Below are 27,363 nucleotides of genomic sequence, written 5' to 3'. Positions count from 1 at the left end.
GTGCCATGGGTTTGAGCACATAGAGAATCTCATAGAGTCATACATAGAATGAAAAGGACTGTAATGATCATCTAGTTTAAATCCCCCTGCTATGAAGGTTGGAAAGCCCAATAAGATCAGCTAGTCCAACCATCAGCCCATGCCTGTGTCTGCTTTAGGCCTCGTCACTCTGTGCCACGTCCACCTTTTTGTTGATAAACTCCAGGGAACAGAATTGTACGATCATTAAGGTTAGAAAGACTAACCTGCTTCCAGGTCATTCCCATTCACTCTCCAAAGAGCAACCCGAGGATTTTTCCTTCCCAGAAAGGGGAAGATTGATCAGAAATGAACTTGAATGCATGCAACATGTTAAATCGCTGAGTTCCGTGCGCTGTGTTTGATTCTCTTCACTACTGCTCTGCTGTGCTCCCTCACTGGATTTCAAAGCACTCAGAGCACTCTGCTCTGCGATATCTGGTTTCAGGCAAGCAGCGTGGCAGTGTGCCTGAGCTGAGAAAATATGCTTGAAGTCTGCATTCACAGGCAGCTTCAGCATCCTAAGGAAAACGCTTTGTTTTCGTAGCCTGAAAGTATGTCACAAACATGAATAGAATTATACGCTCACTCTCCCTTGCCCCCAATCCTCTTCACCTTAGGAAAAAATTATACACTTCCAATTACAGGGCCAGTTAAAATCAATACAAAGGTGGGAGAAAACAGATCATTTTTCTTATGGAAGTAACTGTTTTCATTAATTTTTCATTAGTCCTGCTTTTGTTGTGCTATCCATCACTGAAGGAGCTGGTATGCAGTAGATTACATTTAGGTTATCTTACATGCTTCCAGGATTTAGTAGATATTGCCTGATAAAGCTGCAAGCTCTATGGCTTTAACTTACATCTATCAATAATGCATCAGAAGAGAATTTTTCTGCACGCAGCTGTCCCTGAGCCGAGCGGCTTTCTCCTGGAATAGCAGCGCTGGTTACAGCTGATACGTTGCTGCAGTTTACAAACCTCTCATCTAAAGGCTACAACTACGGGATGAGCAAATGTGCCAGGAGAGAGATCATCTGGGAGGGTTTAACTCTGCTTTCCTGGTGCTGCCATTGAGATTTTAGAGCAACTCAAGCCAGGAGTCTGCTGTGCCCTGCTGCATGGCAGCGCCTTGAGCTGATGGCCTTCCTGCCATTGTGGCATGTCTTGGGGTTTGGCTGTGATTGTTCTATCGGCAACACAAAATACTTTCACAAAATACACCAGGGTATTTTGTGGCTGGTTTTTGTTTTCCCCTTCTAATACCCAAGTTCTGTGGTAAAGAACTTCAGCCTGCTAAGTCCCGGGAAGGACTTAGGGATCCTGGCTGATGAAAACCTTCACATGAGCCAGCAGTGTGTGCTTGCAGCCCTGAAAACCCATCACATCCTGGGTTCCATCAGAAGGGGGGTGGCCAGTGGGGACAGGGAGGGGATTGACTCCCTCTGTTCTGCCCTGTTGAGGCCCCATCTGGAGTACTGTGTCCGAGTGTGGAGCCCCCCTCAACACAGGAAAGATGTGAAGCTGTTGGAGAGGGTCCAGAGGAGGGCCATGAAGATGATCCAAGGGCTGGAGCACCTCTCCTATGAAGGCAGGCTGAAGGAATTAGGTTTGTTCAGCCTGGAGAAGAGAAGGCTGCGGGGAGACCTCGTGGGGAGACCTCTTTGCAGCCTTTCAGTATTTAAAGGGAATTTATAAACATGAGAGAAATCAACTTTTTATGCAGGTAGATAATTGTAAGACAAGTGAGAATGGTTTTTAACTAAAGGAGGAGAGATTTAGATTAGATGTTGGGGGAGTATTTTTACTGAGAGAATGGTGAGGTGCTGGCACAGGCTGCCCAGGGAGGCTATGGATGCCCCATCTCTGGAGGTGTTCAGGCTTATTTGGGCATCTGAACAATGCTCAGCCTTAAAACAGTGTGCCGTAGCACCTCACTGACTCCAGCCTCTTTCCATTCTGTAGAGGTGCTGTGACAGGCGAGGTGGCAGCTGCATGGGAACCCTGGAGCACAGCTTCTATCCAGGTATTTGGAAACCAACCTTCTTGAGTCCCCCAGCCATAAGAGGAGTGTGTTGCTGATTTTTGCCTTTACAGATAGGGAGATGCTCAACTGCAGGCTCACACGATGCTTTGAAGAATCCAAGTATGGCAGCAGGGCCAAAATTATTACTCTAGAGCTGCCTACTGTCAAGAAGGAGAAAATGAACCTTCCTGAGCTGAGGAAAGAAATGAGAGGAAGACACAGCTAATTTTAGTTGTTATCTGGCAATACATGTTTTTAATGTGAGCCTTCCAGATTTTGAGAGGCCAGGCTATTCTCAGTGGTGTGTAGTGAGAGGACAAGGAGCAGTGGCCTAAAACTTTAACACAGGTCTTTTCCCATCTGTCAGAAGGACACCCCTGTTTGGGAGCTCGCTCCCATGCACACGGAGAAAGCTTTTTGGGTTTGACATCAGTGTTCTCCCCAGCACAGACATTAGCATTCTGGTTACCAGCTAACAGCACTAACTGTAGCTTAAAGGGGATGTATGTTTGTGCTGTGTGCCTGCATTCTCTCTTTTTCTTCTTTTATTTTCTTTTTTTATGGGGGGGTGGAGGAGAGACGTGACTTTAATTGATGAGACTTTAACAATTTTAATCTCAAATGGGGGATCACAAGTGCCAAGCCAGTTTCGGGGTCTTCAATAACCAGGTCAATGAGGTGGCAGCCAAAGCCAACACCAGGACCTGATGCAACGTATTGATTTTTGGTGGTGGTGATGCCTCTGGACCCTCGAGAAATAATAAACCACTCAAACTCAAGTCTGAGAAAAAGCAACCGGTCTACAGGCCCTGAGGCTGTCTTGGTTTCATTTCCACTGTAAATAAACTTCAGGCAGCAAGAATGCCTACATACAAATACCAGTTGTCTGTAGAAATAATTCATAATATAGAACTCTGCAGTCAAGAAACGACAGATGGAAATAAATGTTTTTATTTCTCCGGAAAAAAAACCAACAGAACAGCCCAGTGGTCAAGGAAAGTGCTTTTCTCACCCCCCTAAAATCAAGTTTTTTTCCCTAAAGTCCCGTCAAAACTACTGACCTCCAGGAAAGAGCTGACTGCAGTCTGGTTCTTCTTTTTTCACCTCCCTTCCTGTCTGCTGATCCTTTTTTTCTGAAGAACAATTAAAACGTTCAGTGAGAAGCCAGGGCTGTACCCAGAACCAGCCTCGCTGCCTCTCTGAGACCAGCTCGCTGCTCTGTACTGTTTGCTGCGAGTCTGGCTGTGTTTACTTATGACCTCTGACTTTGTGGCCACACCGTTATCACAGTGACAATCACGTCCAGGGTCACAGGGTGATTTATGGCTCCATTAGCAATGCACGTGGCCTTGGTGGGAGGCCACCCGGCCATCCAGGGGCCACACGGAGCACTGAGGTGGCCTTGGTGCTATCAACTTGTACAGGTATGGATAGAGCAAGCACATCTGACCGCTAAGCACAGCCTTCTGCTCTGGGAGCAAGGCAACAAGTACGACAGATCGTAAAAAGTGGGGTGAACATCAAGTGAGTGCCTCTTTTGCCTACATCTCCCACTCAAAGCACCATGAGGCCAATTTTGGGGCTGACGTTGCTCCCAGACCGTCTGCCCCTCCAGCTTGCACCAAGTCCAGGCCCATACTTATGCATGGGGGGCTGGCAGGGCTGAATCTAGGAGCACCTCTGGGCTCAACAGATGGAAACTTGTCCTCAGCTGCACACAGGGCTGCAGCTGGGGAGCATGAAAGATTTCTGCAGCAAACCATCCCCAGAACAGCATATCAGCTCATGCCAGTACTGGGCAGTGCGTTGTCAGCCCACATGACTGGCTTCAGGTCAACACTGCTGACTTCCAGTAAGTCTGAAGAGATGTTCAAAGTATTTATTTCCCAGAGGTTTTGTATTGTTTTTAACTATTATTATTTTTTTAACTTTTCTATGTAGACTAACAACCAAATTTTGGGTAGGAAGAGCAAGCATTTATTTGGTAAGAGGACTATTTGCTGCTGATTGAAGACAAGGACTTTCAGTGAGGCAGCTGTTCCAGTACTGTGAGTAGACAGATCAGCGTCACATTGGAGACCCAATAACCTGCTCATGTATCTTCATTTATGGAGTCCCCCCTTCCACCCATTTCCATATCTCAGTAGTTTCAAAGCCCCATTGAAAGGTGCTGCCAAAGAGCTATTTAAGTACGCCCTCTGACAAAATATTAATGGAAAACAGAAAAAAAAAAGGTAGCTTTGAGTTATCAGACTCTATTAAAAACCTTATTACATGTATTTAACAATTTCTTTTTCCTTTTCTTAAATAAATAGCAAAGCGTCGCCAAAATGAATGGAATGCCAGCACCATTGCTGCGATAGAAACTTTCATACCGGGATGAGCACACGGTCATATTATGGACTATTGCATAAAAAGGTACTTCAGAGGAAAGAAAGTGGTTGCTGGTGCATCTCATGTGGCAGAAGCATCTCCCTGGGAGAGGGCCATGTAGTGGCCTCATGGAGTTGGGCTGGCTGTGGTGTGGCTCTAGGATGGCCTTGCAGGACTCACCCGTTGCCTGCTGCCAGCCACGGTGCTGCATGAGGAGCTGGTGGGCTCACTTATTAGGGAGAACACTGGTTCTGAACAAGGGAAATGAATGGCATGAAAACAAACAGGTTGGTTAACATGCAGCGGGGCAAGGTCATTGAAAATGGAAGCTGCCAGCTCTTTAGTTGGAGGGAACAATGCAAGCATTGCTGCATCAACACTTGACAACTCAGGAATCCATTTCAGATGGGTTTCCCCGGGCTGGACTGGTGTTGTTTTTTTGAGCTTGGCTCTTCAAACCAGGACAAATCTTAAGGACAGCAATGAAGGAAGACCCCAAAACACGATGCCCACACAGCGCCTGCTGCCTTCATCTCTCTGCACTGTGCCAGAGCGCAGGGAGCTGAACCCCACCTCTCTGCTCCTGCTGGCTGAAATCAGACCCTTATTACTTTAAACAGAGTTTATTGTATTTAATACATTATAAAATTTGAAAAATTGTAGGAAAGCAGCAGATTCAAACCAGAGCGTCTCTACCAAATATTCATTATTCTGGCCCCCTTTGGAAAAAAAACAAAAACAAAACAAAACACAAAACAAAACAGAAAAAAAAAAATAATAAAACAACAAAAAATTCATTCAAAAGAAAAGTTAAGCTTTCACATCTGTGAGGGCAGACAAAACGTGTGCGACTTCTGTACAAACTACATTTTAAATCTCATCGGAGTAGCTTTTCAATGCAATGGATGGTCACCTCCTGAACACCTGCCCATCCACCTCTACAAGACAGACATAAACCTCCATATGCAAGTAGAGTTGAATCAGGGTGCGTAGACATTAAAAAGTGGATGAGTGCTTGGCAATGGAAAATGTGTTAAGAGCTGTCTACGAATCCCCCCATGGTAATGGCTTGTACACCGTTAAGTGGGCCCAAGGAAGGCTTAGGACACTTAATGGCCAACACAGCACCAACCTCATCTACCACTTGTTTGTCATTGCATTTCCTACCCTTTGATGTATACATACATATATATATGTATGCACGTACATATATATATGTGTGCGTTTGTGTTTTCTTCTACACCTTGAGGTTTTTATTATTACTACTATTCCAAGTGTTCCCATATGAATTCAGGTGTGGTCTCTATATTTGATATAAATGTGTCTTTTATTCAGTTTTACTTCCAGGACTTGTTTGGAGTCCAAACTGCACATGAAACGTCCCCCTTTTTTCCTCTCTCTCTCTCTTTTTTTTTTTTTTTTCCTTTCTTTCTTTTTTTTGTTTTGTTTCTTTTGTTTTTTGTTTTTTGCATAAAGAAACACGTCCATTTTAGTCCAGAGGCTCTTGCTTTATTCGAATGACGGAGGGTGCACGAGATGTCCTTCTGAGTTCTCGTCTCAGTACGTATTCACTGAATTGGGAAGAGTCCACCCCACCTCCACACGAGCCAACAATCTCAAATCCTCTTTGCTGTAACCTCTCAAGGACCTAAAAGAAGAGGAAGCAAACAGCAAGGTGTAAGTAATGAGTAGAACTGTCCGCATCTTATAAAGACTAAAGAACCAACCACAGCTGCAAACATCTGTGCCTGTATTCAGACTAGTGGTAAAAACTGGAAACTTCTAACTATAATTATGGAACTAAGTAATTCCCTCTAGTTACCTACTTTCCTTCGTCTTCACAACCCGAGTGTTGCCTCCAGTGGGAGCGGAGGGCAGGGAAGAGGAGAATAGGGGAAGGGAAGGGAATGGAAAAGTGAAGAGGGAAGGGAAGGTGGGGTGAGGTACAGAAAAGGAGGGGAGGGGAGAGAGGAGAGAGAAGGCCCATGAAACTGAAGGGCATGCACCCATGAAGTTCACACAGCAGGCAGATGGTGCAAAGAGCTCAGGTCCTGGCAGCAGACTGCCAAGAGCATCCAAGAGCCAAGTTTCCTTCCACACCAAGATTTCACTATGTTATTAAGTTTTCCTGCAACTCCTGCGCTCTTAACCTTACTTAGACTCTGCTACTTTTCTCTTTCCATGCCTGTCTCCTCTGCTGCCAGGGCTTCATTGTCTCTCACCAGTAGGAGACACGGGACCTCTGTCCAGAAGGACAAGACCCCACTGAGGTTTAGCTCAGGTGGAGACTTTTGCAGGGCTCCTTTCTGCTACCAACTGCTCTCACTGCTCTCTTCACACACCTGAAGGCAGGGGAATACAGTGTTTGTCCTAGACATGTCAGCAATTAGCGCACTGGCTTGCAAGGGGAGGGTTGGGGAAGAGGGAGGAGCAAGTAGGGCTTTAAATTGCTTAAAACTACAAGGCACGCCATGCTTTTACATGCACTGCTTCAGGTCAGCAAATGTCTTTCCAAAATACAGTTAATTAAAGAGCAGACAAATCTCAAGAAGTAGGAGAACAAACATCAAAACTTCAGAGCAATTTTTTGTTTAACGTGATCTTTAACTTTTAACAACATTAAGTCTACATTCCCTAAACATGTCTCAGTGCAAGCCACTGGAAAATACAGCCGGAGAAATTAGGTCCTGGGAAAAAAATGCGATGGGTCAGGAATCTAGCTCAGCCTTGGGCTAATCACCAAGTCTACGCCTCCCTCTCCAGGTCTGCGAATAGTCCCTGTCCTACATCACACTGTTTTGGGGATGAGGAGACGGTTCTGGCTGCCAAAAATGGAAGATGTGGTATCATCAGCATGGGATCATCATCTGTCTTAAGTCTGTGTATGTTTTGCCCCTTTTACTTTTTGTCATAAAATAGGTTTGGAAATTCTTATTTGTGTGATAAAAACATAAATATCGGGACAAATGCTGAACTACTGAAGGATAAAACTGCTTTGACAGCTCTCATCTAACGTGTGGCTAGATACCTCTCCTTGAAATTCATATCCCTTTTCAGTTATAATCTTGCATGTAGAGGTGTTCTAAATTTGCATTAGTCACTATGACAAAACAACTTTGATGTTTCAACATGACCACAGGGCCAGTAAGAGACACAACTGTCTGAGCATAGCATGCATTAACCACATCTTGATAGTTCAGATAGATCTGTCCATATTCATGTGTTGCACTAGCACATATGCAGCACCCCACAGGCCTTCAGTGTGTGTTGCCATGCTTAGCCCTCCTCTCCATCAGAAAAGGGGAACAGCATTTTGCTACCTGGAGGCAGGACTCAGGTAGCAAGCATATGGTAACAAGGAACATTCATTTAAGACACATTTAGGGAGCTCATTATCAGATGCAAAAGGCTTGGGTAACTAGTTTTTACCACACTTGTGTTAACTTCCCTCTTAGTGCTCTATAAGAATTCTTCACACTGCACATCACCTGATGGTCTCACTGAAACACCAAAGTCCCACCTGGATGCCCCACTTCAAGGTGTTAAAAGCAAGTTTTTAACTACCATAGTTTGTTTTGCAAAGAGATTTGGTGATGATGCGTAAGAAGTTGAGACAGCAGCCATAACCCACAGAAGTAACCAGCTCAGAGCCTCCAGCTGGTTTTGTTCATGGAAACTTCCCAGAGATGAGAGAGAAACACATCAGCCCACAAGCACCGGGTCGGTAATCTCTTTCCTACCTGAACTGAGTTGAGGTGGCAGTATCCATTCAGTGGAAATCTGATGACATGCGTTGAGTCATGATTCCAGCCGGCATTGACAGAATTACACATCACATCACCAATTTCTGGAAACACTTCTTCTATCAACGACTTATCGCCACTCAGCGTAATCCTCTCACCGAGATCTGGGGCAACACGCACCACCAGGCATTCGCAAGACTTTGAGAAGCGGCCACTCTCCCGGTCTTGTTTCCACCTTTCCATCTCTCCTAGCATGGGCTGAAGCTGGAAATACTTTGCTTCTTCGTATAACAAACTGTAGTCCTGAAAGACAGACATTGCTATGCACAGTTAGGAAAGAGGCAGTGCTAACGTACTGCTTAGTGTATATGGCTATTCAGGCTAACATTGCTCTAGATCTGGAACCCTTCAGATGTAGCTTGTAATTACTGTGTAGGAAGGTGTAATAAAATAACAGTGCAAGCAAAAAATAAGAAAAAAAAAAACATCAGCCACTTGAAACAGACCAGCATTTGTGAGGGAAGGGGGAAGGTACATTTGCTCATGCTGTGGAATAACCCAGGCAGTCACATTCCACTTTTCCCTCTATCTTTATCCCCACAGTGATGTCATAAGATAATGACCTTATTAAACAGATGGAACAGAATTCAATCAGGATTCAGAAAATTCATCATTAGGATCTACTGTGTCTTACAGCAATACTAGCAGGCACTGTAACAGGTATGAGAATGTAAATGAGGGAGCCCGCACTGGTTCAGTGCAAAATGGTTAAGATATTTGCATAATAAATTGCAATATAACTGCATTTTAAAACAATAAGTATTTTTCAATACCTCTCCACTTTGCTAACAGTATTGTTTACTACATCATCTCAAACACCAGAGCAGAAAGAATGCATTTCTAAGCATAGCTATACCTGACAGTCTGAACTTTGTCTGTTACTGAATTTTACATTAAAAAACGTTCTTGATCTTCTAGGTTTAAGACCATAAGACAATTTGGAAAACATCTATATAGAGAAAAAGAAATACAAGAGAATGTGGCAAGGCAGAGGAACGGGCAGACCAAAGGGTAACAGTCAATACAGCCCTAAATTTCAGCTACTGGCTGAATACTTGATGAACACAGGAAACCTAAATCATACTCAGAAAACGTCTTAATGTCCAATGAAAAATTAATCTAACCCGTACATTTCTAAATAAACGAGTGTTGCAGTTCACTTTAAGCACTTATGTTTCAGGCGACTTGCAGCACAAGTGGAGAGGGTCAGAAGTTAACATTTTTAATTCCATCAGAGCCACAGTGTATTTATGCTGCTAAAGGTCTCTGCATATGCAGCACTGCATGGAAAGCGGCTTTTCCTTCTGTATTTCTGATTACCTTCAGGACAAGAGCAGAGAGCGGCACAATGCCATTCTAAGGCTTCAAAAGAGGGGTATGACGCTTATCAGCTATTTCTAAACTCCCACATTATTCAGGCAGGTTTGCCCTTGTCATGCATGGGAGCAGTGCACCTCTGCAGCAGAAATTCAAAGACTGCTCTTGAACTCAACTTCACACCCTTTATGACCCAAACACCTCAAAATGTCTCAGATACAGAAGATAAAAGACTGCACTGCTGTGTGAACCGCTCTAACCCTTCCACAGCACCTCTTCTGTTCAGTTTGACTTGCTGTATGTCCTACAGTGACCCGATGGCACAGCCAGCTACACTGATGTGCATTCATAAATAACAATTAAAATCTCTTCTAATTGCAACTGTTGTCTCCAGCGCTCACTACACTGACACCACAGCTACACCAATATACCTGATATACCTGCAAGCACACTGTCTGACGCTGTGCATCTGCAGGCTGATGCCTGACAGGTGAACTATCACCAGTTTACTTTGTTATTAAAAAAGAGAAAAGCAGAATATCTAATAAAGATTAAATAAGAAACGTAGAACTATTCATCCCTGACTTCTCTAAAGCTCTAAAATTAAATGGCTAGTATACACACAACCAAGAATCTGGGGGAGAAAACAGTCTATGACTTAATGCTCAAATATTACCGTGTGTGCTGTTTGTTTTGTCAATACTATGATTCCCACACAATGTTCTGAATTTCAGCATGGGTGTGGAAGCAGGAGTTGATGCAATCAGGAGAGAACCATAAGAGAAGATGAGAAGGCAAGTATCCAGCAAGGTTCATGAGTAGCTGCTTACAGATTCCAACATCCTGTCTGTATCCTTCGGTATACTATAACTTTTAATTTCCCTAGGTCAAATACGGCAAGGTTGCTCCATTACACTACAGATAGGAGGGGATAATTTAACCATGATGCCACTCTAGGAAAGCCTGACAGATGCCATGGCAGCAACCCCACACTTAGTTTTGCAAAGCACCTGAAATTAAGCACCATATTCCAGCAGTGCCCCCTGTCTAGGACTCTGGTTTGATCACACATCAGACTCTTGTTTTACCAAAGTACCTGCAAAATATCCAAATCCTTTGAAATCTCACCTTGAAATCATCAGGAATGAGGAGTTTTGATGTTCTTAAAAAATTCAAGATATATCTGAACATTTGCCCATCTCTGTCGATGAAATAATGCTGCTTGAGGCTGTCGAGGACGATGGGCTCTGTGCCATCAAAGAGTCTGCCGATTCTGCAGAGGAAACAAGAGGCAAACATCAGGGTCAGACCATGTGTGGCTTGGCAGTGATTGGGAAAACTTGTTGCCCAAAGCCCTGTCTCATAAGAGGACAACCCTTGAGTATTTTGAGCATCTCTCTCAACAGCAGACCCCATTCAGGACATATCTCCCAATGGCTACACCAGCAGACCCCATCCCACTCTGCTGCACCAGTCTCCTCCATCAGCTTCATCAGTGCTTTCTGGGAAAGCACTTAATGGTGAACTTGATATGGTTTGAAAACTGCATTCAGGAAAATCTTTTTATTTATTTATATTGTATTATTAATTTACTTTTAAACCCAGGTCACCTTTTGGATGCCATTTACTGCAGCCAACGCTTAGAGCAGCACAACTGTGGGGACAGTACATTGTAAGAATAAGCAGCTAAGGATGAAAAAGTTATCATGTTTCAACATAAGGTAATGATTTCACAGTAAAACCCAACTGTTTGTGGCAAGTATCAATCAATCACCAGGCTCTAAAATAATCAGAAGAAACAACTCAGCTTTTAGAGACCACTTGATCACCCAGAAAGTTTCCGCTTCCTAAAAGAGCTTGCACCAGTTGCTGGCTGAACATACACTTTCTACACGTGTTCCTCACCAAACCCGATTTAGTCGGAGCAATGGGAAGGGCTGAAAACTGGGAACAAAACGTCAGCCTCACTAACATGAAATGCACGCCGTGCTTTTGTGCTGAGGTGTTTGCAAACGGCTCCTGAGTCACTCGCCGTTTCCCAGTGAAATCAACAGCAGTGACTGATGTGTCTGACTGGGAGTGCATGTTTACATGCCTATACGTGCATATGGAGGTAGTTTTTGATCCTTCACGTCACCACCCACCCCTCCAAAGAACTGTAAACAAAATGGTCTCAAAATAGCTAACTTGTGGTACGTCACGTGGACACTTTGCATGAAATACTACTGACACTCTTGGGCATGATTTTAGAGCCTTGTCACAAGCTGTTACATTCTGCAATATTGTGCAGATTCTGTGCTTTCATTGTTTTAATGAAAAGGCTCATTCGTATGTAGCTCTTGTCTTAACATACCCAATCTGATTTGTGAGACAACACGAGAAATCCTATGCATTTTGCTAAGGAACAGCCAATAACATCAATGGACACCAGCACGGAGCTAGGTGAGGCACAGGCACTGTTTTTCCTCGATCACACTCAGCTTGTGACACAGGCAATGTACACGGCTGTCTTTTCACAAACAGATCCAGCAAGCACAATGAACAACCACAGCACACTGTTTTCCTTTCAAAAGAAGATGTGAGTAAACAACCATTCCTCATCACCACCCTGAGGCTGCTTTGAGCCCTCACAGAAAACCAAACCCAAACTCAGTGTAGCTCAGAGGCAGCCAACATTCTGGTTCATTTTCTCATACAATGACTTAAGTTGGAAGGGACCTCAAAGCCCACCCAGTCCCAACCCGTGCCATGGGCAGGGCTGCCCCCCAGCAGCTCAGCTGCCCAGGGCCCCATCCAACCTGGCCTTGAGCGCCTCTAGGGTTGGGGCCCCACAGCTTCTATGGGCAGCTGTGTCAACACCTCACTGCCTGTCCAGTGAAGAGCTTCTTCCTCAAATCTAATCTAAACCTCCCTCTTCTAGTTTAAAGGCATTACTCCTTCTCCTATCACTGTTCTTCCTGATAGAGTCCCTCCTCATCTCTCCTGTAGACCCTTTGAGTACTGGAAGGTCACAATCAGGTGTCCCCAGAGCCTTCTCTTCTCCAGATGGAATAAACCCAGCTCATTCAGCTTATTTTTGTAGGAGAGGTGCTCCAACTCTCTGATCATCCTCAAGGACCTCCCCTGGAACCACTCCAACAGCTCTACATCCCCTTGCTGTGGGCTCCAGACCTGAACAGAATACTCCAGCTTGGCATTTACAAGTACAAAGTAGAAGGAATAATTGCCTCCCCTGGCCCCGCTGTCCACCCCTCTTTTGATGCAGACCATCTGGACTGAAGACTTCCAGACTTCCAGTCTGCTATCATACCCTGCTGGCTCCAGTTTTTCACCCACCAGTAAACCAAGTCTTTCTCTAGAGGGCTGCTCTCAGTCCACTCATTGCCCAGCCTCTACCCATGCACAGAATATAGGTCTCATCTCTTCCTTCTCACTAGCTGGGAGGGGTGAGGACCAAGAAAGAAATAAAAACCCATTAACTTCAGCTGGCCATTTAAAACTCAGAATCAACTCAAGTTGCACAAAAACCGTAAGATATAAAAAACTAAACACATTTTGCAGACAGATCCAAGCAGAATAAAACACCTTTTTTCCCAAAGCTATCCTTTAGATTAGAACAATTCAAGCTTTCTTCCACTGCTACTTGTTACTGCCTGCCCCAACAGTCAAAATGTAAGCTGTGACAGGCCATATAATGCAGGCTCCTGTTCAATATGTGGATGAGCAACGTTTATGTCTATGGAAACGTAAGGCATTTAGATTTAATTTTCCCCCATACTCAAGCATGTTGTCTTGGAATCTATCACAGAATTCACACACAAAACATATACATTTGGCCAAGTCAGTCATTACTGAAAAGCGTAATTGGTTTCTGCAGCGTTACCCCAGTTCTAAATTACTGTTATAATTATGTATTATAAAACCTCTAGGCTTTTTGCCTTCATTTTATTAATCGTTTAGGAGAAAAGTAAGATAGTATCAGAGGATGGAGTCTTCTGACAAAATCACAGACAGTACCAACACATGAGAGCCAGTCCAGCTGGCCTGGGAGGGAGAGCCAACAAAGTGCCACCTTTGAGAGCAGCTGCTTTCCAGCAGCAGAAAAACCCAAGGAACTGCAAAAAACTGTTGGTTTTGTTTGTTTTTTTCAGATGGAGAACTGCAAATTCGAGCTTCATGACCTCCAGGGCAAGGCCTGTGATAGCTGAGTGCCCAAAGCTGGTGGCGCGGCCTAAGCTGAATTTGCTGCAGTAGCCAGGAGAGGGGATGGGACTGAAAGAGGCCCAGCAGCAAACTGTGTCCCACCTCATTCTGCACACTAGGTAATATCTGAAACCCATTCCTCTCTGTCACTCTTCATTCTGCTTGGTCCCACCTGAAATTACAAATGCTTAAGTGACACCAGGCTGCATTAGAAGGGACTGTGGAGGCCTGTTTCACTTCCCAGGAAAAGCTGGAAGATGTTTTTCCATCTCTCTTTCTAGACAACTTTAGCCGATGATAGACAAATATAAGTTTGTTTTTTTCACTGCCAAACACATAAGAGCTGAATGGATTTCCAAACAGAAAAGTGTTTTGAAGGATGCTTGCAAAACGCGGTGATAATCATATGGAGAGCTAACCAAATACCAAGGGTAAATGATGAAAAACTGTAGTCCATTTACAAGGCAACATACTTCAAAAATGTTTAATTAAAGCTAACAGGCTGGAATTTTCTGTATATAAGGAAAATTAACATCCCATGGGTTGAAAGTGCAACCTCCAGTGGGTAATAATTAACATGGATGGCTTTAAGTATCATAATCCACTGTCAGAATCGAATGCTTCAAGGGTTGAAAATATAACTGGTGTAAAACTCAGCTCTCATCAGAGAACTGGGTTTTACTTTAAGGACACAAAACAGGTGCAGCCACAAACCTGGTGTAGTGGGGGGAGAAAACAAAGGTACGCTGAGGAAACCAATGCTTTACTTCTATAAAATACTGCATGGACCCTTGTTCCCACAGCCCTATGCTTGCAAAGGAGCGTTTCTACAATAAAAAACAGGGGAAGGTGACACCACTTACAGGACTTCTCAGATACTTCAGAGACGAGTCCTGTTTATCGAATATAAAAATACACTCGGCTGCAGCAAGGCTGTTATACACAGCTTAAGTGTTTATAACCTTGCTCTCTGAACATACAAATATTTACATATATTGTTATACACAAAAAAGAATCTTTCCTTTTCCTTATTCTGCCTTGGTTGACAACTTGGGAAAAAAGCAACAACTCCTTGTGCAAAGCCCTTTCAGTGGCCTGACAGAGATGCATGGGCACACCACCATTGGTGTCATGGCACCCACTCCTGGGAATCACTGAGCTCTGACACCAAGGGGCAAAGTACTCATGGAAACACATCTCTCTTCTTCAAATAAATGACTGCATGGCAGAGAATTTTAAAAAGGAAAAAATGGGAGAAAAAGGAAGTATTTTAGTTGATGCTTTACTTGGTGTGGGCCACAGAGACAAAACGAACGCAGGTTTTCCTATCTCCTCATTACATTTACGTGGCTAATGTAAATGCTTATTTAAGACTCCAGGGTGTGCAGACAGTGAGTTTGAAGAGGCTTTTACTTTTTTTTTTCTTCTTAGTCCACATTGTCCTTATTAATTTCTTTTCATTTTCTTTCTCTGAGCGCTCAAAGGCAATTTGCATAAGAGTCCATTATAAATTAGATCTATTTAATGGTATGCTCATCTCATGGCTATTTAATTTTACTTCCTCGTATGTCTAAATTACATAATACTGCACTCTCCCCTAGAAGCTAGTACGTTCGAGGAGGTGGCCACATCAGGGAGTAATGCTGTGCTAGCCAAGTGCAGACTGACAACATTTCTGTTCATGTCTCAGAGGACCACGCTAGCAGTCGCTACCTGCCCATCTTTTTATGAACACCTCATGTCACTTGGATCCCTGGTGACTGAATACTCTGCACCCTTCCTAGCTCTGCATAACAAAAGTTGCCTCGTAAGCATGACAGAAGAAAGCAACTTTGCAATTTTCACTAACACATGCATTATGAAAGCCACACTTTAACCAAATGTCCTGTTGTAATCTCTTGTTCTCAGCGCTGTTATAATTTGTTCTTATCTCATACCCCTTCTATTTAATCTCAGGTTTCATGTCCATGAGTCTCAGGAATTCCTTGGCACAGGCAGCTCTTATGTTATTAGAAGTGTCATGAATACAATGATTGCAATGCAAAAGTAACTGGGGAAAAGTGTATTGAAACCAAAAGTCTTATTAAACCTTCAATAGAAAAGGCATTAATGCAGGAACCAAAGCAGACCAAGTAAAAAGGATGTCCAGGAGGAGATGTTAAAACACCAGGTCTTAGGAGATTTAAGAGAAGATGTTACTTGGCATTTTAAAGAACAGATAAATCCTAGATACTGAGTGGAAGTGAGACTGGAAATCCTTGTGGAAACATTTGCTAAAGATTCAAGAACAGAATCATTTACATGAAGACCACCTCAAATGTCTTATTGTTATCTGAGCAAGGAGGCAAAAGAGAGGGTAAGGACAAGTGCAAGGGGCTCATACAACACTTGGATGAAATTGAGATAGGGAGGTGGTGAATAGCCTTAAATGAAGAGTAAAGCACATGAGGAACAGAAGGATTGAGATGATGAGTGAGGTGGCATCGTGAAGGAATGCATCATAGACAAAGCAGTGAATTGTGGGATTTGCTATAATCCATGTGATCAGCAGCAGCACCAGGAGCAAGGATGACAGCAAATAGATATATAATAAAAAGAACCAACAGTCACTGGATCTAACCCACATGGACAAACCAGCATTAACTGGAAGAGAATAAATTGTTCAACGCCATGCAGTCATGTTGCAGGAATGTGACTTCCATGAGAGTCAGTTGCAGCTTTCTATACCACAAATGAGTGTGGAGATGCTGGGATGTGCACCTGAGCAACACCAAGCAAAAGGGGCATGTGGGTGGCAGGAGACATGAGGGTGAACTGAAGAATGGATGGCAAAGGCCCCAGAAAACAAAAGCACTGGCCTTATCAATTTGTCTGAAAAGGAAGTTTTCTCAAGAAAAATGAAAGCCTGTATTTTCCCCAATAACCAAGCAGCTGAGGAAGCTCAGCCAGAAGTAACAAGTATACTCCAAAACACAGCTCATACAGCAAGTCGCCCTGTATTTTATGTACTAGGTAGTAGGTTCAGAGTGCTCAAATACAGAAGTTGACTAAATGATTTGGCTCTGACACAGACTCCTTCTGGGACGCTCAGGAGTATCACCCACCCAGACCCAAGCATCTCTTGTAGAAATATTGATGTTTAAGAAAGGAAGGGGATAAATACTTGGGTTGGGATGTCAGTGGCTGGTGACTCACAGCCAGCAGGTGATACATGCAGGCAGATAGAAGCCGTTCCCCACAGCGCACGGCTGCAGCCAGGGTGAAGCCAGCAGAGCATCATCCTGGAGCGTGGGTGATGGGCCAGGAGTTTCTGTTTACCAGATAATTTTTCATTCTGCTTTGTACATCTCAGCTCCTCAGTATACCAAGGAGACGCAGACAGATAAGAGAAACAGGCTGCAACCCAAATACTCACTTTTTCACACAAGGCGAGGCAAGTATGAGCTTTAAAAGTGCTTTCAATACCATGGCAGCCAAACTGACAAGCTTTAGATGCGGCTGAGTGTGGTCTCCCAGCTGAGACCCTTGCCCTGTGATCCCCAGGACTCTTGGCAAGGTGTAGTTCCTCCTTCTCACAGACACCAAAGCGGCTGATATTCCCCAAAACATCACATCTATCACCAACCCTTTTGGTTCTGCTTGCTTCCCATCACTGAGCACTTCCCCAAGCCCTTTTTGCTACAACACAGACCCCCCTTCCCAACAAACTTCAGCTGTACAAGTCCCACAGAGGTTATCCTTTATCCCTAGTCCTTTATCTCCAACAGAGCACCACAGCCCCCTAGATCTATTGCAGAGCAGGCTGCAAATCCTGAAGCCCCACATCTCCTACAGTGCTCAATATCTTGCAAATAAGTCCCGGAAAACTTTTCAGTTTTCCGGTGCGTATCAAAACCACTTTTCCTAAAATCATTTAAGCCAATGAAATGTTAAATCAATTATCCATGCAAATACTTTCTCCATCTCTCTTTTTTGTAACCAAGTTTTCTTGGCAATGATAACATTTCACAGAAAAATTAACAAATATTCTCTTTGCTTGCCAAGATAATTTTACTAAGCTCGAATCCGATTTCATTGAGGTGCGTTATTTATGTTTTATCTTGAGGGAAGCTGCCTATTAAGTTACTAGCAACCGTGTCCTTTTGCTTATGATACGGTTATTACCAAGTTATCAGGAGTACCTTAAGTTATTAGGGTGCAATGGCAAATTAAGTACTTTGCGCCATAATTAGCTAATAACTTCTGAATTATATTTTAATCATGTTTAAGATGGCCAGGTTTGCTGTGAGTAGAGATAATGGAGGATAGGAACAGAACTGGAGTGTTTATCGTTCGATACCAAAAGCCAGAAAGGAGCTAAACTGGTGAAGGCACAACATCCCAAAGGCCATGACAATCTGTGTACTCAGAAGGCTGAACCCCTTCCCAGCCAGCAAAGTACTGAAGCAGAACTTGTATCTTGGGAGCACGTTTAGGGAAAAAGCAACAAACTCATTAGCTCCAACCCGCTCTCCTCCAAGCCCGTCTATCTTTCTTAAAAACATCTTGGCAGCCTTCACAGCCCTATCAATAAACCCCATGAACCCAGATTACACAAAGAGATTGCTCTCAGTATTTCCTCTGTACATCAAAGGATGCTCAGCATTAAACTCTCACATCCACATCACTGGAAATTAAGAAACACAGATTCTTTGCAAAAAAAAAACATTCTCCCTTTGAAAAGTATCAGCAAAATGATACTCTGGAGACCTTAGTTAGGCATGCGTACGCTATGTAGGAAGCACCACAATACTGCCAGCTCTGCCTTTTTGCAACGGGTTATTTTGGGAAGCAGGCATCACACTTTGCAAGCTGGGCATCCCAACTCCTGCAAAAGACAATCACTGCCATGAAACTAACAAATTAAACTTTCCAAGGGGCTGTGGTTGTTCACTGTGCTTGCACTCCTAAGTAACAGCATCTCATTAATGAATAAAAGTCAAAGTGCTTCTGAAACCTTTAGCTGTTCATTACAAGCCTGGGTCAGAATAAAGTATTCCCACACACACTCATTCCTCTTCTCTCAACGAACACCTGTGAGAGTCACTTGCATAGTTCATATCACCCTTCTTGGGTACAGTTCACTCAAATGACAACAGCTTGTGCAGCAAAAGCCTATAGGACAGATTAACAAGTTTTAGCCCTTCTGCTGGGTGTGGGCTCCTGCTTTCACAGGGTGGAAAGGACATTTAGCCTGCTTTATAAACCCTACAAGAACACACACATGTGAAAGAATACATATAAAGAACATTATAGTAGTCAAAACAAGCATCACAAGGTAAAATGTCAGAGACTGGAAATGCTTCTGCAACTTTAATTTGCAAACTGCTCCCCATATGAAACCTCTTCAGAGTTGGTCTATCATGACGTACAGCCTTTCTCCAGCACCCTCTGTAACTTCTGGGCAGCAGATGAGTCAGGACTACACACTGTAGGGGACTGCAGCCCACAGGACCCCTGCTTGAGCTGCTGGAGGAGCAGGAGGAGGTCATATTTTGTGAACTCTGCTGTAAGTCACAGGGGCTGGTTTGAAGAAGCTCTGAGAGCTTATAGCATCAGTTGTGCTGGCCACAGCAAGGTGCTGCATAACAGAAGTGCTGTGAGAGCTTGGGTAGCAGTGGCCACAATGTCACAGCACAAGCATGGTCACAACTTTCATGCCACACCACTTAGGCCCTTTTCACATCAAGTCTCTGCCTTCAAACACAAACTGCCTGGAGAGAAGCAAGAAGGCAACATGCTAAGGAAAGCTGCAAGAAAGCATGTAGGAATGACTCCTCAGAACAGGACTTGAATAATGTGCAGGAAATATGGCCCAAGGACAGTGCTTAACTGTGAGGATGAACAGGAGATGTTGATGAGTTCATTAACTGAGAGCCATATTGAGCACATACACCATGAAGATAAGAAACTAAGGTTGCCCTGGTAGCCCTAATGGATTTATTTCCCTAAAAAGCTGACTTTAATTGCAGTGAGAAAAGCAGCGAGGCCAATTACACAGTAACATGTTTATCTCTTGAGCATTCCCGTTCTGCTTTGCCACATAGATCACCTGCTTCTACATTCCTCCACCTGGACGGAGCAGGGTACTTCCAGGTTAACAGCTCAGATTACAAATTCCTTGAGAAAGGCAATCCAGATAGCATGCACATTAGAGGTGAGGAAGGTGTGGACATACGACCACAGAATTTACTATAAGAACACAGGGCCATGCGCTGCTATTGTTCTGATTAACTCTAGCTTATATGCATTACAATTGCATCGCGCTGATTCCTGGCGTGGACACCCATGTGCCTACACACAGAGACATGTTTATACCTGCCTAATTTATTCTCATACATTTACATGTTTAACTGCTTCCACGCTAGAGATTGAAATGATGTAAGCATTTCAGTAACTAAGAAAATCACTCTATTAACCAAATCAGTTGATACAAAACCTGCATGCTAATCAGTTAAGAGGACGGGAAAGTCCACCTCAAACAGCTTAGACAATGGCTCTGAGCAATAAAAAATGCTTAATGCATAGGTTAGAAATGCCAAAGCCACACCTGAACACTCTGCTGGTGGTGGGGGTGTTAAAAAGCACACAGATAACATTACCTCCATTGACAAACTTTACATGTACAAAACAGTGGCTTTATTGTTTATTAAATTAGATGCCGTCATGGTGCAGTAATCTCTGCAGCCATACCAAACCCAACAGTATGTAAGATGTATTTCTGTGGAGGAGGTAAAAAGAGAAGAGAATGGAGATACAGTACAGACAACACAGCCTTATAAATAGGGACATGAGGAATAATTAATCAACACATGTGAAAACAGCATAATATCAGCCAACAAAACCCTCAGAAATATCACACATCAAAACTAAATGTCACATCACAATGCTTTCAAATCAGGAGAGAAAGGGTGCAATTCAGCTGTTGACCTGCAGGTTCCTGGTGCCATTTGAGATGCTTGAGGGCACCTCTGATCCCTGGAGGACTGTGGAAAGCACAGGGAAGCCCTGGCAGGAACTGTACATGGGTGCTAAGCTGCCCACGTGAAGGCAAGAGTTTCCTGCCCACAGGATGATCCAGTAGAAACCAGCAGAGCCCAACAGCCAAAACTTCCTTGTGGCAACACCAGGTTGATAATAAACAAGATACTGCTCACCTGGAAAGCTGAGCACTGCTTTTAAACAAGCAGCTGGACGTTGCCTGTGGAGTAGTCTACTGCATGCATCTATAAATTTTCATTGTATTGCACGTTAATCTGAAACCCTTCCTTATAAAGGCAGAATGGTATTAACTACACATGGATTTAGAAAAGGGGTGTGGGGAGAAGGCATCACCTAAGAGACATTTCCATACTGTATCTGCCCTTGTCTCTGGACACTGGTACAGCTGTATCACTCACCTACCAATAAAACTGCAGCTTGCACTCATGACTGCAACTGAAAAAACTGACTTACAACATGGGTTAAGCGTCCACAAGGCTGAAAGTCCCTAACAAACAAGAAAAAGACCTAACAATGCAGCATGAAAAAACCTGAATCTCAAAGTATCGTCTTGCAGAATAACACAAGTTCCAGTACAAGCATTTTCAAGGATAAACTGTTTCCAAATGTTCTCCTCCTCTCTGTGCTCCCTGGAAATAAAACATGTTACAACAACCTTGCATTAGCCCCTCCACTCATATAGCTACTTAATGCTGATACTTTTTGCTCTATGCTTGAATGTAATAAAATCTTAATTTAGCAGAAATACAGGTGTTTTGTTCGGCTTCTGATTTTTTGTATTTCTTGCATCACCACAGGGCATAGATATAATTGTTTTCTACTATCTTTAGAGGAGATCTACTGAACCACGTTATCGGAAAGTGCAAAAACCTGAATATAGTTTGGGATAATCAAAAGCTGTGCTCTTTCATCAAAGCTCTCCACTGCCATCGCTCCAGAAGCTGCTGGGGCTGCAATAAATAGTTTGAGGCTGTGAGAAAGTAAAGATCATTTTCCACACCTTTCCAAAAGCCTACTTTTCTTAGACTTCAGAGGCAGGCAGAAGCCAATTAGCACAATCTGTTGAAGATAATGTCTTTCACAACAAGCAATGCCAACTATGAACCAAGACCATCGAACTGTACTCCCTTGATAACCACCAATTCCAAGAAAGTCTGTATTTGCATTAGCCATGCAGACCTTGAGGAGGGATACCTACAGTGTTGTTCTTTACCACCCATCTTTGTAGCAGCAGTGCCAACACTCACAAAGGTGATTTGTGACAGAGCCTGCTGCCTCTGAGTGCCATCAACCCACACCCAACTGCCTGGATGTTCAGAAACCCCTGGCAGGGACATGTCTCTGCTGTGAGGAGGAAACACGTCTGCCACATCTGCAGTGGGGATGGCTTGTAGGAATCAGGGAGAAGTGCTGCCCGAGCCTGAAGCAGCTTGTCAGGAGGAAGGAGTATTTCTCCACTGTGCTTCAAGGTCTGGTTGATCCCTGTGGGAAATTCTCTGCCAAACAACTCTGAGTGGTGCAAGAATTGCCACTGTGTCACTGCAGATGGCAGCTCAGGCTTCTCTGCAGCATCAAAGTCGGCCAAGACATGCCAGCTCCGTACAGTCTGAGAGCACAGGCAAAGTTAAATCCTCCATCTAACTTCAGGAGCACACTGCTGATTTATAATTTATTATCATTGGACACACAGAGAAGACAAACAAGGGATTTCACTTTGACCTGCGGAATAGGAATGTTGTGAGGTGCGGAGCCCATAATGGCCGCAGGGACTGGCTCTGCCCGTGCTGCCCCATAAATGTTTTGTTACTACGGCACAACAACATTAACACAGCGATGAGGAAAATAAACCCTCCGTGCTGTGATGGATGTGCCCTCATTTTGTACGTAAACTTAGTCAGCAATGTACTGCAAGAGACATGACCTTTTCTAACACAGGGTTTCACTGGCCCTGTTTTTCCAGACCCCACCCCATTTATTTTGTTCTGTTCACAGCCTCCCCAGTGGAAGCAATCTGCAAAGAGGCTCAGGCATGCAATTTGAGGGGCAGAGCCCTTCCCGCAGTGCCGCACAGCAGGGCAGAACACAGGACCATGGGCTCCTGGCGCAGGCCCACAGGCCTTCCTATTGGGAGCAGCCTGAATCACACACTGCTGCAGCCCTCCTGCAGCTTGGGATGGGACTGAAAACAACACGATCGATTTGATTCTACAAATGAAAACATTCCCACCAGCTTTGTGATTTTGGCACGGTACAGATGCCTGGAATGTGTTCTCCATCATTTCCTTTTGTGCTTTCAGGACTCTATTAGTAAAAAGAAGGTAATAGGGTGACCTAGATGGAGGCTAACCGCAATGGAAAGTTGCAGCCCTACCAGCTGTTTCTATTTTCAAATCAATGCTTGACACACATCCTTTTCACCTCTCCTTTTGTTAAGCCCACCAAAGAGATGCGTGAAATGTACCTGATTAGGGCTGTTATTTCCGTGTCTGAAGTGAAGAATTAGAGGCTCACCTGGAACCAGACCTCTGCAGTTCAGAGAGCAGCATCCACTCAGTCACGGGGAGCTGCGCCATTAATCCAAAGGGGAAAGGGGAAAGCACAATTGTAGCTCTGCTGATGAGTTTATCTGGGTTAGCTACCAAGCAGGGAAAGGCCAGTACGAAAGGCATGGCCCAGGGCCCAGCTTTATGAAACAACAATATTAGAAGCTGGAAAAATGAGAATGCCTGACAAAAAGCAGAGCCTCCAAAAAAGGCATTAGCTACTGAAAAGCTGCAGCTTTTCTCTTCATCCTTTTCCATAAGTTCGGTCTTCCACAGCAAAAGCAAGCAGGGAGGCATCTTTCCTGACACCATTGCTCAGCCTACTTTCACCAATACAACATGTTTGCAAGAGGTAAGAAAAACTAGTTTTAAAATAAGACACTGGGAGTCAATCGTGATTGACAGCAAAATGATTAGAGAGGAAAACCAACACAAAATAGCTCTATGAAAAGTAACCATCTGCCTTTCAAACGCTTGCTGGTGACTTCAGTCATGCAGCTGTATCAGCAGCACTTGGAGAACAAGCAAATCGTCTTATTGCTTCAAATGGAACTTGCACTGCTCCATGTGACAGGCTCCAAGTAGAAAATTAAAAAATAGATTTTATTTTTTGTTTTTAATTCTGCAATTATACTGCTACTAAACCAGAATTTAATAGCAAAAGTGAATAAACAATAGGGTTTCAGGCTGGAGAAATTACCATCACGGCGTTATCTAATCTCTCCCCAGAAGTCAAGAATTATGACTAAGCCCTTCCAACACAGATACAGCCTGAAATTCTATGTCAGAAGTATGTCCAATTGCATTTGGCAACCCTTAGTCGAGAGAGAGGCTGAATATAATTGGATGAATATTTGAAGTTTTCATTATTCATGTAGGAAGGCTAGGTAAAAAGTGTTTTGCAGTCCCAAGACACTCGAGGGTGTGTGTTATTGGGTAATAACCAATTAGGAATGTTGACAGCACTCTGCCTTTAGGATCACCGTGGCCAGCAATGCACCTGGGTGGATGTTGTGCAAAAGCACACACCCGTTGCCTACCGCTCAGTTTATTTAAGCAAACGTTTCACCAAAGGAAATGGAAGACACCCTGAAGGATGTAAGATTGACAGGTCAGCTGCATTATGGAAAACTTTTTCTTTCCACTCCCAGTTAAATTGGCCCTCCAAAACTATCTTTTTTCGTTTATTGGTACTACATATTACTGGAAACGAATCCAATGGCATCTGTCTTTTATTTCATATGATTTAACAAAGTGCTTATTATTAGCAGTCAAGAAACACCAACTGCAAAAATTCCGCTGCTAAATATGGAATCTGGTAAAACACACCAGTTTGCAGTAAACACTGCAACTCAGAACGGCTGAAAGCAAAGATCTTCCTGTCATGCTTATTGTTCTAAGAAAAACATACAAATCATTTCTACAGGCATGCAAAACATTTTAAAAACTCTTGTATTTAAAAACTAACAGTTGTGACACACTCACAAGAACCTGAAGTTCAGCACCAATTTAGCTCGTGATAGTGAGTCTCACCCATTGACAACCTGCCAAAACAAGGGTAGAACGCATTGACAGCGCACCGAATAGTCATTCTTTTTTCTCTTCTCCTTTATGTTATCCTTGTAAACGCAAAAACAAACTAACCCCAAGCCCAGAATCGGAAGGTTTGTATTCTGATCTAAAGCAGAGCAATTATTGTAAGAGATGCCCAACAGGGCTTTCTCACCTACACAAGAAGCATTCCAAACTTTTCCCGAACAATTTGCTTGTGTCTCAAACATGTGTAATATGAAATCCATTTGTTAAGAAGAGGAACATATCAGTTTTGTTGCAGCTCTCATTTCCTGGCTCACATCATATTTAGCCTATCCTGTGGCACTGACTGTACCACAGAGGCTCCTCTGAATTCCCCGAACGCTGCCTGACTCCCTCCCCATGTATCACCCAGATGATGATGTTTTGATGAAGCATTGCACACGGGCCCTCAAGATAATGGATTCAATGGGATACACTTAAAAGATCACTTTTCTCCTTTGTTATTGACTGCTTGCACTGCTCTAAGACAGGAAGGGCTTTCATTTTTTATGCAAGCCATGAGACCCCCAGGGCCCTCTGAACTGTTTAAGAAGAATCAATTTTGAGGTGGGCAAAAGGGGCCGGCGGAGCTCTGTTTTGGGAGGCCTCCCCTCAGATCAGTTTGGGCAGTTCAGGAGCATCTCCCAGACCTGCTGTGCTCTGGCACAAGGCTGCTTCCCACTCTTGAAGGTCTGTGGTTAGCGTTCACTCACAACTGTAATTTATAGCATGCATATGGGCAACAAAATAAGCAAAAAAAGTTCCACAGAAGCAAAATAATCACCACTGATGGAGATAAACAGCAATATTGCTGCTAAGCAAAGCAGTCGTTGGCACTGCGTAGCGGCAGGAAACCATTACCTCGTGACAAGGTTTTAATACCCTGACATTGTTGCAATTACACCCAGGCAACCTAACAAAACAAATTCACTGTATGGCAGAAAATATTTCCAATTCAATGTTGCAACGTTTATTTTTTAATTACAGCACAAAGAATACTTTTGGGGTGTGGAAGAACGTAATCTATCATTTGTTCTGAAGTGACACACTAATGGGAAATGCTCTGCACTATAACTTTCAATGCCACAAGTAGTAACTACGAGCAGTGTCTTAGGCAAGGAATGCAGAGATCTTGGGTGCGGTGCTGGGAGATGCTTCTTATCCCTCCATCTCCCTCCCCGCCAGCTGGAGCCGAAGGCAAACCTCATTTTGCTGCACTGGGACATTCGTCACTCCTCCCGTTTTATGCGTGTCCCACAGCTCCCTACCTGCAACGCACCTTACATAAGAAGGGCTTTAACAGTTTGGATACAGGCTGCGCAAGAGCATAAATACAAATTTTAATTAAAAGGAATGGAATTTTAATAGGTCATTCAAAGAACAATTATGCCTACCACTTGACTGACAGACAAGTCACATTTTAACATGAAAACCCCACTGGGGTTGAGGAAGTTGAATTAATCTTTGTCTTTATAAATTGATGTACTACCGAAGTATACTCCCACTGCATTTAATATTGCTTTGCTCTGCCATCTCATGAAATATATATCTGTATCTTTCTATTTCCCTTCCACTGTTTTTATGTCCTCACAAAGCTGATTCACAAAAACTGAGTTGTCAGTGCTGCACTCTTTTTATTGAGTGTCTGTACTGCAAAACGCAGTGGTGTGTAGAAATACAGAAGATCGGTCTGCAGTAATTAGCTTGGGTACCCAAGGCAGCTCAGCTGAGTTAGCTGAAGCAGGATAAACGAGTCCAGGAAGAATGTTGTACCATATTGCTTTGAGTCTCCTCTCCGCAGACCAGGCTGCACAGCAGGACTGGGTGCGAAGGTGACCACTGCGTTCCTAAGTTCCCTTCAAAGCAGACCACAAGAATCAGCTCCAAGCTCAGCTTAAATACCTTCAGACTGTTATAGGAGTCCTTCTCATCTCTGAGGTAAGCAGAAAGTGCCTCAAAAAAGCCTGGAAAATTTTCCAAATGAAGCGTAGAGACAACAGTGCTGGATCTAAGCTAACACACACACACACAGTTGATAATACATTATTCTGATTATCAATCCAAAGATTCGATGGAAGAGATCAATATCAATGAGTCTCACAGCATCTTCCAAACAGCTGTGATTACAAGCAAAAGCATTATATGAAGTAGACATAAAACATGCTGGTTGTTTAAGTCCTCTCAGGAAGCTCACCATTAGCAGAAGACAGAAACCCAAGGGTGCATGGGGAGTAATGAACAAGAAGCAAGCAACGTGCCTCGATCTGATCAGGTAAAGATTAGTTTTGACCTTTGTGAGCTTCACCTTCTTCTGTAAGAGGCAGAAAAATGTAGGTGAAGAAGAAATGACACCAGAGCAAGGAGGGAATTCAGGTGACAAGTTAGGCTCCATGTTCGGAGCTGAAAGGGGACTGAAGAAAGATGCAGCTGAAGAGACTGTAACATCATGAAAGCTGAAGTCTGAG

At 43.6% G+C, this 27,363-nt stretch overlaps 1 protein-coding gene across 7 annotated transcripts in view; it reads right to left on the bottom strand.

The window, feature by feature from the left end:
• Positions 1-5,023: 5,023 nt before the first annotated feature.
• Positions 5,024-27,363, bottom strand: part of KCTD1 (potassium channel tetramerization domain containing 1) — a 93,918-nt gene continuing 71,578 nt past the window's right edge. For all 7 annotated transcript variants that reach the window (XR_014942599.1, XM_085537488.1, XM_085537487.1 and 4 more), the window contains 3 exons: positions 10,665-10,809; positions 8,157-8,462; positions 5,024-6,064 (listed from right to left, as the gene is read on the bottom strand). Coding sequence is in view for 6 of the 7 variants with exons in the window: in XM_085537488.1 (XP_085393614.1) it covers positions 5,906-6,064; positions 8,157-8,462; positions 10,665-10,809 (610 nt within the window). In the remaining variant the exon portion in view is untranslated. The remainder of the gene's footprint in view (positions 6,065-8,156; positions 8,463-10,664; positions 10,810-27,363) is intronic.

The sequence above is a fragment of the Coturnix japonica genome, chromosome 2 (genome assembly GCF_054131305.1).
Source record: "Coturnix japonica strain WE chromosome 2, WE-NBRP24, whole genome shotgun sequence".
In the NCBI taxonomy this organism is placed as follows: domain Eukaryota; kingdom Metazoa; phylum Chordata; class Aves; order Galliformes; family Phasianidae; genus Coturnix; species Coturnix japonica.
The sequence above is the reverse complement of the archived record's forward strand: the minus strand, read 5'-3'. Positions and strand labels throughout refer to the sequence as shown.